Source organism: Sardina pilchardus, chromosome 14 (assembly GCF_963854185.1).
Source record: "Sardina pilchardus chromosome 14, fSarPil1.1, whole genome shotgun sequence".
Classification (NCBI taxonomy): Eukaryota; Metazoa; Chordata; class Actinopteri; order Clupeiformes; family Clupeidae; genus Sardina; species Sardina pilchardus.
In genome coordinates this window covers 16,490,322-16,506,120 of record NC_085007.1, presented here as the reverse complement: position 1 = coordinate 16,506,120, position 15,799 = coordinate 16,490,322, and the positions used below count along the sequence as shown (strand labels likewise).

Below are 15,799 nucleotides of genomic sequence, written 5' to 3'. Positions count from 1 at the left end.
CTCCCTCTCTTTCTCTGGGCTGTTGCATTGTTTTGGTGCCAAACTGTGATAATTGGGCTGCTTGCCACCGGCGGCTTTATAACACACAGAGCTCTCACTTCCTACCCTCCAGAGGGGCCTTGTGCCGAGCCAGCAGATAAATCACCTTGAGCAGGGCGTCCGACACACTGCCTGAGAGACATGGAGTGGGGCTGGGGAGAGGGGAATATATTTTCACACACTGTGTGTAGAGCATTAGGGAACGGCAACGTCTCTGTTTATTCTCAATGTTTTCTTTAAATCAAATATGTTTATCAGATGTTGTTAATGCTCCAACTAATAGACGTAATGTATTCTAATGCAAGCGAGTGTTGTAACCAGATTATTTGTTAGGTTTGGTGATCAAGCAGAAAATGGAAAGGCAAAGTACATGAAATTCTATTCTCTGTATTTAATACGTTCTAAGTGAGCGAGCTGATTGGTACATTTAAGGAAAATTGCGAACACATCAGTAATATCAGCGGTCTGAAATAAGCACACACACACACACACATACACACACACACACCATGCACTCACGCAGGCACACACATACACACACATGCACACACACACACACACACACACACACACACACACATGCATGTATGCACACACACACATGCACTCACACAAACATGCACGCATGCATAAACACGCGCGCACACACACACACACACACACACACACATACACATACACACTCACATAAACATTCACACTCTCACTAACATGCGCACGCACACACACATGCACACATGATGTCAGTGCTGCCAGCGACTGACTAACACACACACATGTGCCAACATGCAGTACATGCATGCCATACCATACATGGCGTCTCTGTCCCCATGCACTGCTGTGAGAGAGCAGCATGTACAAAGAACACAAGCAAGTGACGTTTATATATAAACGTAAGTATACTTACTGAATGTGAAAGAAAAAAACGTGTGAGAACATAACAGAATCATTAGACTACTGCTGCCAAGTAAGGGAGTAAATGCAGCGTTCACTCACAACAGACATCTATCTTCCATCTGTAGCCTACCTAAATACCTAGACTCTTTAGAAAGCCTTCAATTTTCTTTGCAGGAGAGCCAGTATGAAGGTATTTCTCAGCATAAGTGTATTTAGAGAGTATAGTTACTGTAAGAAGGGGTGCAGTACACTTGCCAGTTCCATCAGTACCATCCAAATGATAATACTCTCAGTCTACTTATCAGCACTGGATGCATATGATAGATGGAGACAGCACGCAGTACACTTCACTGTAGCGATTTTGTCCAAATGCTTTGTTTATGCTTCTGTATTTTAATACGTTGCGTTATGTTTTATATGCAAACAAAGTAAATGCGAAGTATAGTGTTAGCGTCTACTTAAAACTCATAGTAGCCCATTTGCATATGCCTGGTAGAAGAGATAAAAATGTGAAATCACTTTTTGGCCGGGATGGTAGTCTTTCTTGGTAATTAAAACATTTCCTCTCTCTCGGTCTGTCTACTCTTTCATATTCTATCCTATCCTAACAGCAGTTATGAATATATCATTCCTTGTTCCAGATGACGCAAATGGTAATTTAACAAGGCTTTTATTTCCTTTAGCTACGTATCCAGCAGACTGTCACTATATCATGAATGTAAAGCAGATTGGACATAATCAGTTAAAAATGAGCTGCAAATCACCTCCCATATACTGTATCTCATCCAATCAGTCAGTTTCAAAAAGCTTTGGCCTTTTAACAAAAATGCAATTTGTGGAAGCTGCTCTCGTGAAGACATGGCACCTTTATCACATAGAGACTTGCTCTCAGAGCTTAACCTAGAATGTAGACAGGATCGCTGAGACTGTAAATGGTGCTAGGCAGGATGAGGAAAAATACCTCACCAAAGTGTACATTTTACTATTTGTTATGGCTGAATGAATGTTCAAACATTTCAGCGCATCTGCGGTTTGTTTTCCGCGTCTTGAATGGTAATTACGGAGCGGTATGAGAAGCCATCTCAATTTATGCCTAAGTGCCTTGATAGCTCCAATTTATGTAATTGCCACAGAGTATCCATGATTATCCATGTTCAGAATGTTTACATAATTTAAAGAGACACTGTATGCCAAAAACTCATTAGTTAAGGGTTGGATCATTTGTAAAACCTTTTGAACTCTGTGTGTACAGCTAATTATGGGACCATTTGGGTCGTTTCTTGGATATTACTAAACCACTAATGAAATGCGAAATGTTGTGAGTCACACCAGCTGTACAATACGCAGGGCACAGTGTAACCTTGGACATATGGCATATACATCATGTGTTAGGTGGAGGCAGTAGGCGATATGTTTTCACCTTGGCAGTGTCGTGAGCATCAGCATCAGCACACAGCGTTAGCCTGCGCTGCGTGACCTTCTAGGTGCCATAACCTGCTACTTTTCCTCATACCCCCCCACACACACACACACACACACACACACACACACGAGCACGCACGCACGAACACACACACACACACACACACACACACACACACACACACACACTCACACACACGCACACTCACAGCAGCCCTGGCTCCCCATTAGCGCACGGTGGCAATGCTCATCTCTCTCTCTGACTAATTCATCCCTCGTTCCTGCTGCTCTTCTCAGCCAAGGCCAGCTGCCACTCTCTTCATCTCCACACCTCCTCCTCCTCTTCTTCACCACCTCTCTCTCTCTCTCACTCTCTCTCTCTCTCTCTTTCTCCCTTTTTCGTAAACGACAGGCTGAGAAGCACTCATACGCCCTCTAGTCTTTTCCAACCTCCAGCATAAACCCCCACACAACTGTCAAACCTCACCCAGCACGGCACCCCCTGTATACCTGCCCCACCTCACTACCTGGTCACTGGTCACCTCCCACACACACACACACACACACACACACACACACACACAATATGTCAGTGTTTACCGGGGACACCGAGAGACAGAAGCTCAGCGGGCCCTCCAGACTGGGTCTCTGTGTCTCCCTCTCGCTCTCTTCCCCCACCACCAGCCCAGCCTAATTACACCAGTAGGTGCTGTGTTACCATGGTTTCCCTGGTGACACTTCCACACTTCCACAGAGATGGCGGTTTGTGTGTCATATTCAAATGGGCTGCCGCCAGAGGTACTGTACTGTGGAGAGGAAGTGTCCTAGGCTACACGAATAAGGGGACAAACACACACACACACACACACACACTCTCTCTCTCTCTCTCTCTCTCTCTCTCTCTCTCTCTCTCGCTCACACACACACACACACACACACACTCTCTCTCTCTCTCTCTCTCTCTCTCTCTCTCTCTCTCTCTCTCTCTCTCTCTCTCTCTCTCTCTCTCGCTCACACACACACACACACACACACACACATAAAAACAGAGAGAGACAGAGAGGATGCAGAAGGAGAGGGAATATTGCCTATACACTAACAAAATTATTCTTGCAATGATATGCTGCGGTCTCAGCGAGGGCTGTTGTGTTAGTTCATGTGCTAGCAATGAATTCAAATGGCAAACTCAGTTGCTTGTATGCTTTGTCTTAATTGAACAATATCGTACAATAATGCGTTTTAAATAGATGTCATTAACATGAAGACAACACTGTAGCCAGCTGCTCAAGTGAAACTATAATTTTGCCAATAGCCACATCAGCTATATAATTACCATTACTGGCCTTGGTATTAGTCTTGATTTAAACCAAGTGCTATGAGGCCCAAACACATTCACAGGCTGTTTTCTAGTTATCCCAGGCTTTAAGCCAGTACAATCAATCCCAACACCGTAATAACAAATCGAAAACATGAGACAAGCTTTGCTTTGGAAACAATAAAGCCTAGCAGGCGGCTATAATTCCCCATGGTCTTTCAGTGGCTTCCCATTAAAATTAAAAAGTGACATCGATTGCAACCTGTCGAAAATATGCGTCAAGCCTCTCGTATCCCCTCTTCATCCTCCTCAGGAATTGGGGACTAAGCCAGTAGATTTAACGCACAACTGCACACATTACAAAAGGGGCTCACCGTGACGGCGCTCTCATCTTAAAACCAATAGCCATCTTGTATCAGAGGAAATCTTTCCCCGATAAGCAAGGCTAGATATTCCCAATAGACCACTTGCAAGGTGTTAATGATTACTAATGTGTGCGTTAGGAACAACATATAGGTCTCACGGCTGCTTTGATGTGTAGCCAAACCTGTGGCACGTGAAAATGAGACTCATTAACATGAGTGTTAGTACACATACTTAGTAAATTCATCATCAAGCTACAGCCGTGGGCCGTTTAAGAGCTTTTTGCACTCGGCAATGTGAGCGAAGCTTTAATTTCAGTATAATTGGAGCTCCTCTGTTGACCTTGGGAGGTTTTTGATGCCAGCAGAGTGCTGGTGCACCATTCGCTATTCTTTTTGTTCTTGCGGTTTAGCATTCAAAGCAGTTTGCCTGTGTCAGTATCTCAGCGTGAGAGGAAGGTGGCAAGTCATGTGATCCATTCATTAAACTTTGATGCTCTTCCTGTCTCTCGATTCAAACTGCCAAAAAGAACGAAAGAGAGCTGGAGAGTCAGAGAGAAAAAAAAAGAGAGGAGAGAGCGTGAGAGAGAGAAGAGGAAGAAAGGGGTAAAGAGGAGCTGGGAGCCTCTGAAAAGTGCCCCCCAATTTAAATTTGTATGGGACGTCTCTTTGATGCACAAAAAGTCCCCCCTTTTGTCACCTTTTAGGCGAGACATCTTGTCTGACTTGAAAATGCAGCCTCCTCTGCCGATGTGAAACATCTTGCGTCTCTCATGAGAGAGAGTGACACGAAGAGGGAGAGAGAGAGAGAGAGAAAAGAAAAAGAGAGGGAGAGAGAGAGAAGAAGAAAGAAGAAAGACACACCTCTCACTCGGGGCCCAGGAGGCAAGAATAAATAAGCAAAAGATTGCCATCCATTATGTCGGGGGACCCGGGTCACACCCTGCCAGCCGAGGGAGTACAATCTCGCCGCATTCCACCTGCATCCTGGCCTCGCAGCTGTCAATGCCCGATCAGCCCATGAATCTCAGGTTTGGTCATTGACCTTTTCCAAAAGCATAAGGCAGGGTGATCCTTCACTCCGGGGAGGTAGATAGATGCTCCGGCCAGGTGCCATGCCATCAATATCCCCCCCCCCCCCCCCACCCCCCTTCAAAGGTCAGCAGGCTCATTTGGCACCTTTATGGATAACTTCTGCCACTGGGCTGAGCTTCCAAAGGAAGTAATTCAGTGCAACGTTTAACTGTTTAATGGAAACGGTTGTGTGTGTGGGCACATCCGCATCCGGCTGACAGGAATTCTGTTGCCATATGGCAAAAAAACATCTATACACCCCTTACCTACACACACATGCACACGCACACGCACACACACACACACACGCACGCACGCACGCACACGCACACGCACACGCACACGCACACGCACACGCACACGCACACGCACACGCACACGCACACACACGCACACGCACACACACACACACACACACACACACACACACACATGCTGTCCTCTGCAGTGCCCAGGTATGCAAATAGTCCCTGGTTGCCCTTGAGTACAGTGGGGTGCATTGGCCTAATCACTGTAAATAACCTCAGAAAGATTGATGGGGTCCTTAGTGCAGTTTACCGACTAAGTGCTTTAAAAGTAGACCGAAAGGATTCCTAATTAGATACAAAGTTCTGTTGTCTGGAGCGTCGCACTCTCCATCAGGCAGTGATGCCTCAACGGAGACATTGAACCCAGCATGTCAACATTCCTGCTCTTCAGGCTACAGCTAGCACATCAACAACCCACCCCACACCAGACGACACTGGGCCAGGTCCACCCCAGATCCGGGCTGGCACCCTGCTCAGAAAGCAACCGACATCAGACCCAACACTGACATTGCCATTCTTAAAGGGATAGTTCGGATTTTAAGACACGAAGTTGTATGGGTTCCCTGTCAGCAACGTAGTGCATCAGCACTGACTTACCCCCGACAGCGTCCTGTGAGCCGAGATCCAGCCGGTTTTTGATCGTTTTTGATGCCGGACTATTTTCTTCAGCAAGTTTCTGGGGTCACGAAAGTAAAGTGTTTTTCTTCTCAAAACCATATGCGTTCAACAGAGTGATATATTTGCACCACAAAAACGTTGTCCAGCTGTCAGTAGCGCGCAGTGATAGGAATCGCGAAAAATAAGTAAGTGATAACGAGGTTTGAATTGTTCCTGGACAACGTTTTTGTGGTGCAAATATATCACTCTGTTGAAAGCATATGGTTTTGAGAAGAAAAACACTTTACTTTCGTGACCCCAGAAACTTGCCGGACTACTTTCTTCAGCATTAAAAACGATCTAAAACCGGCTGGATCTCGGCTCACAGGACGCTGTCGGGGGTAAGTCAGTGCTGATGCACTACGTTGCTGACAGGGAACCCATACAACTTCGTGTCTTAAAATCCGAACTATCCCTTTAAGTCAGCAGGTATAATGGTACAGCAGCATGCTTGACAGTCAATTTAAAATCCTCATGTTTGGGAACATCAATTCAAGTCACAAACATCATTCTCTATTTGTCCATGTGACCAAACCAAAACTGGTGACTGGGTATATCTATGAAACGATACCCTCATTATTCCACACCAAATGAGGTTTTATTCATGAGGAGAGGCATGCCAAGGCTCTTTAGCACACACCTTCAAAGCTACCCTCTTTAACAAGGCCTACACCTCTGGTCTCCCCGTGGTGTCAACTGATCACAGTCTAGCAATGTGGCTCCGAACAGTTTCGCTGCAAAGATAATTGGGAACTTTGGCCGTGGCTGACCTCTAAAATGACTCCTGCCACCACGGGAACAGTTGGGTGTCTGCTTGGTCTGTTTTTAATGAACCTCAGGTGAGGATTTGTGCCATTTTAATTATGTTGACTTGTTAGTGTTACATCACATGGGCTCGATGGAGGGACTATGGAGGAGTCCCACAGCACAGGCATTACCGCTGCTGTCCACTAGAAGGAGCACTGTCTCCAGGAGTCTCGCTGGCAGTCCTGAGAGTACACTGCATATGAACACCTGTAATGATGATATAAGTATTTGTAGCATTCGGGCTTAAGCAAAACAGCCTCCTGTGGATACCTGCTAAATGAATGTAAATTGAAGCTACATCTCCACACAAAGAGACCCTATTATTAGCCACCTGGGCCGTCTGGCTGGCTGCGACATCCCTGAGTATCCCTGAGTGGTTTATGTGACTCATATCATAACCAGCAAAAAGGTGCGAGGTGACTGCATTCAGGCCCAGCACTGTGGTTTATACGCTAGCAATTAGGAGAATCAATGCTCCGACACGAGTCTATGTAGGTGTATAATCTACTGCGCCCTACATCACCACTGCAGTGACATGTCAGAGCCATGCATCACACCATAATAATGGGAAGAGACAGGCGGGTGACACAGGTGGGAGGACTCGGAGAGATAGTAAATCTGTCTGCATGAGTCTACGTGAGGCTCGCTAGGCTAGTCTGTCATATCTTGCTATAGCCTGTCTCTGCAGCGAGGCTGCATTCAAATGGGCATCTATACCAACCAGAGAATGTCAACACAAGGGGTTGTTGTTATTATGAACATGTGGCCATTGGGGCTTGAATGAATTAATTCATGTCTGAGCTCAGCTTATGTAGGACATGGAGTCCGTTGGATTCTGTCTGTTAACCAGGCCAAAGAGATTTCAGCTGAAGAGACACAGTGCAGGTGGAGAGTGGGAGGCAATACAATGGCCCGCACACAAGCAAACAAACACACACACACACACACACACACACACACACACACACACACACACAGAGATACACACACACACAGACACACACATAAAATAAAGAGGGTGATTTCCTCTAATCCTCTCTCTCTCTCTCTGCTGGTTGCGGAACAGTGATGACTCAGGAAGGCGTGAATCAGGGGTTCGGGGGTGGGGTGGTGTGGGGGGCTGCTTCAGCCTTCTCTGGCATTTGCTCTGTTCGGTCTCTGGCTACAGCCTTGGAGTAAAAGAGAAAAGGGCTCTCCAGTGAATTAATCTGGCCGATCGGTCAGAGAAATCCTGAGGTAGAAGGAGTATGCTGTCCCTTTGTTACCGCGGTTTTTGCACCCCCATGAGTATGTACGGACATGGTTGCTATGAAGCTCCTCTGCCTGATACCGGAGTATGCCGGGAAAAAAAGAATATTTCATCCAAAATTCCATTACTCCAGTTGTTCTGGCAAAGTCGCTTTTAGTCTATAGGGTCTATAGGCTCTTGAACAACTTTTTTTCAAAGTCTGTCCTTAGAGTGGAATATCTTTGTAATAGATCTGCCTCAGCTGCAGCAGAGATATACGATGGCCACAGAAGGCCTTAAAGCTATTCGCCGCGAGTTCAATATAAACAAACTCACTTCAGTTCATATTCCTATTTTAGTACCCAAGCAAACAACACGTCCTTGAGGCCTACTTAATACGATGCAATCATTTTTCAAAGTCATTTTTTGGAACGCTTTCAAAACTGTAAAGTTTGAAAACGAAGAGATACTGGGGAAATTTAAAGTCAGTAATTCCTGGCCCTATATTGATAAACACAGCTCAATTAATATGGCTATTCTTGCATTTGGAGTTTGATTGCTATTGCTAGTCTTGCATACAGAACGTCCGACCACCAGCACCATTAGCAGTGGAGTGTGTGATGAGCATATTTTTTGGGGACAGTCTTCAGTCAATATGGCTCATTAGAGGTTGATTCCTCAATTAGGCATGAACAGAATCTCTGAGAAGACCAAAGGACAAAAGCTTAGCTTGTAGTTTGAGAATGTCAGAGAAATAATCTTTGCTTTCAGTCTCCATTCGTGTTCATTATTAGTAATGGGCTTTTATCCCGAGGACTATTCTATCACTGCAGAGTAGTATATTTTGTGAAATCAGAAGGGCTTGCCATTGTGCATATCTTATAGTGCTTTGGTATCTCAAATATGAGTTAGTCAGATACTGAGACACTACATTCAATAAGGTTTCATTATAAATAAACCATTTTAATATATCTTAGTTGTTCTTGCCAGCAAACTGAACCACTTGAAAGCCACAAAGCTAAAATAATGAAAACATGTTTTTGTTCACCCAAGCACAAAAGAAAATGAAGCGTGGACCTTTAAAATGATACCAAGAACACAGCAAATGTTGGGCGGTAGCCAGTACCTTAACATTATCATCAGATATTGCCAGAAAAACAAAAACAAAAACAAACAAATAAACAACGACAAAAAAGAAACACTGACAAAAAAACCTCCCCCCTCAAGAAACAAAGATACAATCATCAAAGTAATTCACACCCTTACAAAATACTGCTGACGAAACCCAAACCGTTTCTTTGTATAAATTAGAAAAAGTATATTTTCAGAGTCTGTGTCCTCCAAGGGGACTTTAAAGCACATTTGTGGTACTTTTCAGTACATTATTATTATTATTCATATTATTATTTTAGCACTGTTGCTGCTCGTCGTCGTCGTCGTCGTCGTCGTCTCAAAACATCGTTATTCTCATTATTATTAACATTATCGTGATTATCTCTGTGGGTGTTTATGTCTGACGATGAAGAGCACTTCAATGGGACGGCCAGCCCAACAAGGCTCCACGGCGCACATTCACTGCCTGGGGCCTCATGATGGGAATGCACTCCTGAGGATGTCAAAGAATCTTCAGACGGTGACGCTGATGAATGACCCCCCTCGCCCCCCCCCCCCCCCCCCCTCCATCCCTCCAAGTCACTCCCGTGCCCTAACCCCCCCCCCACCTCCCCTTCCCAAACCAGTTATATCACAGTCTCATTCACAAGGTCTGAAGCACAGGCGAGCTGACAGGCCCGCGCAAACCAATGTCCTTTGGAAGACGCTGTAGAGAAGTGTCCGTCAGTCCAAACAAAAAGAGATAAAGAATAAGAAGAGGGGAACAAAAATTGTAGGGCAGGGGGACAGCAAAAATTGCACTGAAAAAAAAAATGACTGAACGTACCTTTGAAATTCACTTGTCTTTAGCATGGCATTGTGCGGACATATACGCACTGGCAACGAGTCAACACAGTCCTCCCAAACCCACCCACACACACACACACACACACACACAAACACACATTTGCTCACACACTCATACACATTGGTCCATCTCTCTTTCTCTTTCTCTCTCTCTCTCTCCTCTCCGATTCATGCAGAACTGAGGTAAACTCTTGATGACAGTGATGGAGAGCTCCCGGGGCCTATCAAGAAGAAGTCCTGTTGTAGCCCACGCCCAAGTGTTTCTCCAGCCAGAGTTCGGCCAGCTGCATGGTGGACGCGTACGTGCTCGCCTTCGAGCCCAGGCACATCTTGTACTGCTTGGGCTCCAGGTTGGCGTCGCAGTGGACCGGGTGGTACACGTGGACGATGCCGGGCTCCTGGCTGCGGAAGGCCTTGAGGCCCGAGCTGATGACCTTGGTGAAGAGGTCCACGTCCTCCAGGCCCCAGCCCTGGATGGACGTGTCGAATCCCCCGGCGCGCTGCAGGTCGCTCTTGAAGATGCAGGCGATGCCGAAGCCGTAGTCCCGCCAGAAGCCGCTCTTCTTGGTGAAGACGAAGTTGGCGTCGTCCGACGGCGGCGGGTTCCCGGCGTAGACGATCTTGGGGTCGTACTGGCTGAAGACCACGGGGAAGTAGGCCTGGCTGCCCTGCACGGCGTTGTCGCGGCAGCGCTGCAGCGCGTCGGCGTTGAAGAGCAGGTCCACGTCGCAGAAGAACAGCAGGCTGTTGTTGGTCAGCAGCGACGAGCCCAGCTCCAGGGCCAGGCCTCGGGAGAAGTCGCCCGTCATGGGGATGACCGACAGGTCGCCCTTGGGGTACTTGTTGTGGAACTCCTTGATGAGGTCCAGGTGCTTCTCGCGGTCCTGGTTGGTGTCGTTGTCCACGAGGATGATCGTCAGCTTGACGTTCTGGCTGGGCAGCAGGCACGTGCGCTCAAAGTTGTCCATGAAGCGCGCGAAGGTGTCGTAGCGGCCGGTCAGCGGCACCAGGATGTGGACCTTCTTCTGGCCCCGCTCGCGCAGCTCCCGCGCCGCCTCGGGCAGCTGGAACGGCGCGAAGATCTTGAGCGAGTTGGACAGGAAGGAGAAGGACTGCGACTCGGCGTTGATGGCGTCCGCCAGCTCGCCCGCGTCCAGCTCCTCGGCCTCGGCGAAGAACGGCCGGCTGAAGGACTGCTGCAGGTAGGCGTGGCGGCGCACGGGCACCGTCACCTTGCGGCCCTTGTGCTTCTTGTAGAGCAGCAGCAGGTCCAGGATGTACTCGGCGCCGTGCAGCGGGTCCACGCGCCGGTAGCCGTACTGGATCTCCTTGAAGTCGATGACGCGGCCGCGCGCCTTGGAGTTCTCGTTGATCATCTCCATCACCTGCATGACCGTGTCCTCCAGCGCCGCGCGCAGCACGCTCCCGAGCCCCTGCCGGGGCATCTGCTTCTCGCCGGTGGCGTACAGGTGCCGGCCGGTCAGGAAGTCCCACTCGATGACGCCGCGGCGCTCCGCCGGCTGGTAGCGCGTGTAGGAGGGTGGCGCCCCCAGCTGCTGGTCCTCCCGCTGCACCTCGGCGTCGCCCAGCTTGCTCATGGCGACGCCCTCGCGGTGCAGCTGGATGGTGCGGTAGCGCAGCTGCGAGATCTGCCGGCTGAGCATGTAGCTGTGCAGCCGGTACTGGTAGGCGGGCCGCTTGTTGGGGTGCAGCGTGATGGCGTCGTGGATCTTGCTGTTGTGCAGGTCCTGGATGAAGCCCTTCTTGTTGTGCTCGTAGTTCTCGTAGAACAGCTGCTGCATCTGTGCACACAGACAGAGAGAGAGAGAGAAAAGAGAGGTTAGAAACTGTCTGTTATATTTATGGTTTTAGTCTGGACAAATAAAGTAGTCTGACACAAACTAGTATTACTTGCAATAATGGACTTGTTAGTGTGATAATACTAAAATTGACCTTCACTTTAAAGGGCTCTGGGGGCCAAGACAAAAGTAGTTTAAGGCACTAAATGGCTGAGGCAACATTAGCACATACAATTACTTTCCACTTCCACTGCCCCCATTCATGAGTAGAATAGCCTTCAGCCATCTGCTGTTTCAGATACTGGACAGAACAGCGGGGGGAGAAGGCATCAGTGGATTTATGACAAACACCTTCAATTCCCTTCCAAAACACAGCAGATCTACTGTGAGGCTCTCGAAAACCAATGAGAGTTCATCACCCGAGAGACCTTTTAAGTCGTAGGATGGCCCAAAATAGAAAAAAGAAAATACTAATTGCGCACAGTTAAGGTAATTGCGAGGAAAGAGGCAGTAGGAGGCAGTGGCGAAACAGTGCTTGCTTTGGGAGAGAGAGAAAGAGAGAGAGAGAGAGAGAGAGAGAGAGAGAGACAGAGAGAGAGAGACAGAGAGAGAGAGACACACACACACAGAGAGAAAGAGAGCGAGCAATTAATTCCCTCAAGTTATTTAGCCGTTGCTTAAATTATTTTAATTAAATAAAATAACAAGCTGCTTCTTTCAGAGCCTACGCCAAATTAATCAAAGGAAAAGAAGAGGAAGAAGAAGAAAAAAACCCTGGAAGAAAATCAGCAATTATTGCCAGCTAAGGAGAGCAGGCGGACAAACAATGGCAATTAACCTGAGCTTATGTCCTCACTCTTTGTCTGTGTACATTCTCCATCCAAGGCGAGTGGAGGATTTGTATGTCATCCAAACAAGGTTTGATATTTCAGACAAAGCAACCCAATTCCGTACACAATAAACTGGCTTTTGACTAAAGGCTTCATTTTGGAAAACAAAAGACAAAGAGACAGCGAGAGAGAGAGAGAATGAGACAGCGAGAGAGAAAGAGAGAGAGAGAGAGAGTGATAAGGGGAGGGAAAACGAGAGGGCACAGTAATGTTACTGGCATTCGTACGCCATGTTTACAAGCGCACGCTTTACTGGCTCAGTGTTTGGGCGATCTGGGCCCTCCACTGAGCCATTGTCTCCGCTCCTGCCCTCTGTCTTGACAGGACTAATTGAGCTGTTAATTAGACCTTGCTGATAGGTGCTTATCTGCGGCTCAACCCGTGTCTGAAATTTGACATTCACAGCTGAGAGGGGCTGTGAAGTGCCCCTCCCTCCCTCCCTCCCTCCCTCCCCTCGTCCTTTCCCCCCAAACCCCCTCGTTCGATGAGGGCCTCACATGCCAATTTAATTGCTCGGAAAAGAAGTCATTTTAATGGCGACCTGCGAGAGGGCATCTTTTTTAGCGAGCTCGTTTCGCCTCGCGCATGCCGTCCCGTGTCATAGTCCAGGTGCACCGCGCCATATGCATATCATAACTCCAGATTCAGATTCTATTATCGAAGTAGCCAAAAGCTTTCTTTTTTAATTAGCCGCTGTTAAACTTCAAAGACACGATATTAAAAACTTTTGCAGCCTCGCATTTTAAACAGGCCCTGAATGGAGGCTCCTGGCAGAGGGGAAGGCGGATGACCCAATCAAACGTTTAGCAAACTGGAAACATGTGCTCCACCAGCGAGTCTTGGCGCCGGACACCTCCCATGATGTAACCAGCAATGATTTTTTTTCTCTTTTTTTTCTGCTAACCACACATTTTGGTCTTTCAGCAAAAAAAAGCAGACCTCGCTTTTAGGAACAGCAGCAACAATGGGTCATCTGATAGAGACAACAAGGCCCTATTGAGCGCACTGATCCTCACATGAAGACAATAATCTCCCCAATTAAGTGTTTTCAGGTAAGCGTGTAATAGTGCTGACAGGGTAGAAGTGTTGTCCCATATCCCCGTCCTTGTTTGCTTGTATCCACCCCCTGTGTTGTGGCTGTAGCCATTGTACTGTAGCATCCTTAATTGCTCTATACATTTCACCTCATGCTTCTGAAAACGGACTCATACCATAACTCTCCTGAGACCACTGAATGTTAATAGCTGTTTTTTGTTTTTGCACATTCACTGTAGATTAGTTCTATATCAGCGATTTTTTGATGATGAGAGCAAAAGTGTGTAATGCATATCAAGTCTACGCATATGTATGACAATTATAATAGAGCACACATAGAGTAAAGCGTATAACCAAATGGATTGGACCACTCATTAGAAGACGAGTCAACAACTGTCTGCGGAGCAAATAAGTCTCTGACTTGAAAAAGAGTACAAAAACAAAACAACTGATGTCAAGTAAGGCTGCTGCCAGTATCACTGCTGTCAACTCCTGTCCATTATATTGATGTGACACTCTATCCACACTGGCAGTGATGCAGGCCAGAAAACAGGTCTCTGTTGCTATGCACCTCACTACGTTGTCTCTCTCTCCCCTCCACCTCCCTCTCTCTCTTCCTGCCCCTCTCTTTCTCTTTCCCTCTCTTTCTCTCTCTGTGTCACTCTCTCTCTCTGCCTCTCTCTCTCTCTTCCTGCCCCTCTCTTTCTCTTTCCCTCTCTCTCTCTCTCTGTCCTGCCCTCTCTTCTCTCTCATCTGTGCAGGTGTTATTCTTTTTGAGCTGTCTGCTCGTGTGAGTGAAGTCATGGCAACGGGAGAGTTGCTCATTTTCACACCGGTGTTCCAGACGTTACCGAGCACATTCCTGCGGGACCGAGCTTACTGCGCGTCCAGGACCGTCGCCGCAGTCTCTCGTCCCGCGCCAGATGAGGCCGGCAGCCTCCCTTAACAACCTCCATCTTTAACGCATTTAACCCTCCAAACAATAAAACCCGCTAATCAGACAGTTATGAGAGGAAGAAAAACGCACAAATAAAGCGGTCGGGGGAGTTGAGATGGAAAAGAAAGATCTGTAGCCTTAACGAAAATGGAGGAATGTCTAAAAGCGCGACCTAAATTAACGTGGGAGAAACGTGAAAGGAACATGGCCCTGATCTTCCACTTGAACATTTCGAAATGGAGTGTGCGGATAATTAAGTTACAAAGTTTTTATTTTTTTTTAAGAATGCACTTTCTGTCGGCCCAATCTCATGCATAATACATACATAAGCACTCAGTAAACACGAGCGGCACGGCTTTATCCACTGGTAATCAGGATTTATTGTATATTTATAGCATCATTATGAACAATAAATGTCAATCACTGCCTCGGCTTTTATTGCACTTCTGAATTTTTTTGCCCTCCGTTTGTTTCAAAGCGCCTCGATACGAAAATGAGAACTAAGTTTCCATCCCCCGGAGGGACGCAGAACCTCCGAAGGGTGGAACAGCTGTGGTTCATTCGCCGTTTCACCGACATAACTTCATGGAAAACTCCTTGACAAAGTCTCTCTCTTTCTCTCGCTCTCGCTCTGTCCGTCTCTTTCTCTCTTTCTCTCTCTCTCTTTCTTTTGCAGACAGTTTTCCTGGCCCTGGAGAATCACCTCAGTCATTGGGAGCACATGATCAGCACTCATTTAGAAGCTGGCAGTGTGTGTGTGTGTGTGTGTGTGTGTGTGTGTGTGTGTGTGTCTCTGTGGATGGGTGTGTCTGTGGAGTGGACGTGGCCGCTCGTGTTTGGACACAAAGGCCTTACTGTTTAGAGTCCTTCTGCAAGTCCTTCTTTCCGCACACCGTCTACAAACATGACAGCCTGATCTACAAGACCCCGCCGGCCGGTCAGCTGATGGCCTCTTGCGCACAATTACCATGGAAACATGCAAAAGGCATTATGGGACAGCAGACATCCTCTGGAACCTCTCTTTGAAGTGAACACGGGGAGATACGCATTCGCGTCGGCTCACAGTAAAG

The 15,799-nt window shown here is 47.3% G+C and overlaps 1 protein-coding gene across 1 annotated transcript in view; it reads right to left on the bottom strand.

The window, feature by feature from the left end:
* Window positions 1–9,846: 9,846 nt before the first annotated feature.
* Window positions 9,847–15,799, bottom strand: part of chsy3 (chondroitin sulfate synthase 3) — a 94,013-nt gene continuing 88,060 nt past the window's right edge. Inside the window, exon 3 of the mRNA XM_062554189.1 lies at window positions 9,847–11,870. Coding sequence (XP_062410173.1) covers window positions 10,293–11,870 — 1,578 coding nt within the window. The 3' untranslated portion in view covers window positions 9,847–10,292. The remainder of the gene's footprint in view (window positions 11,871–15,799) is intronic.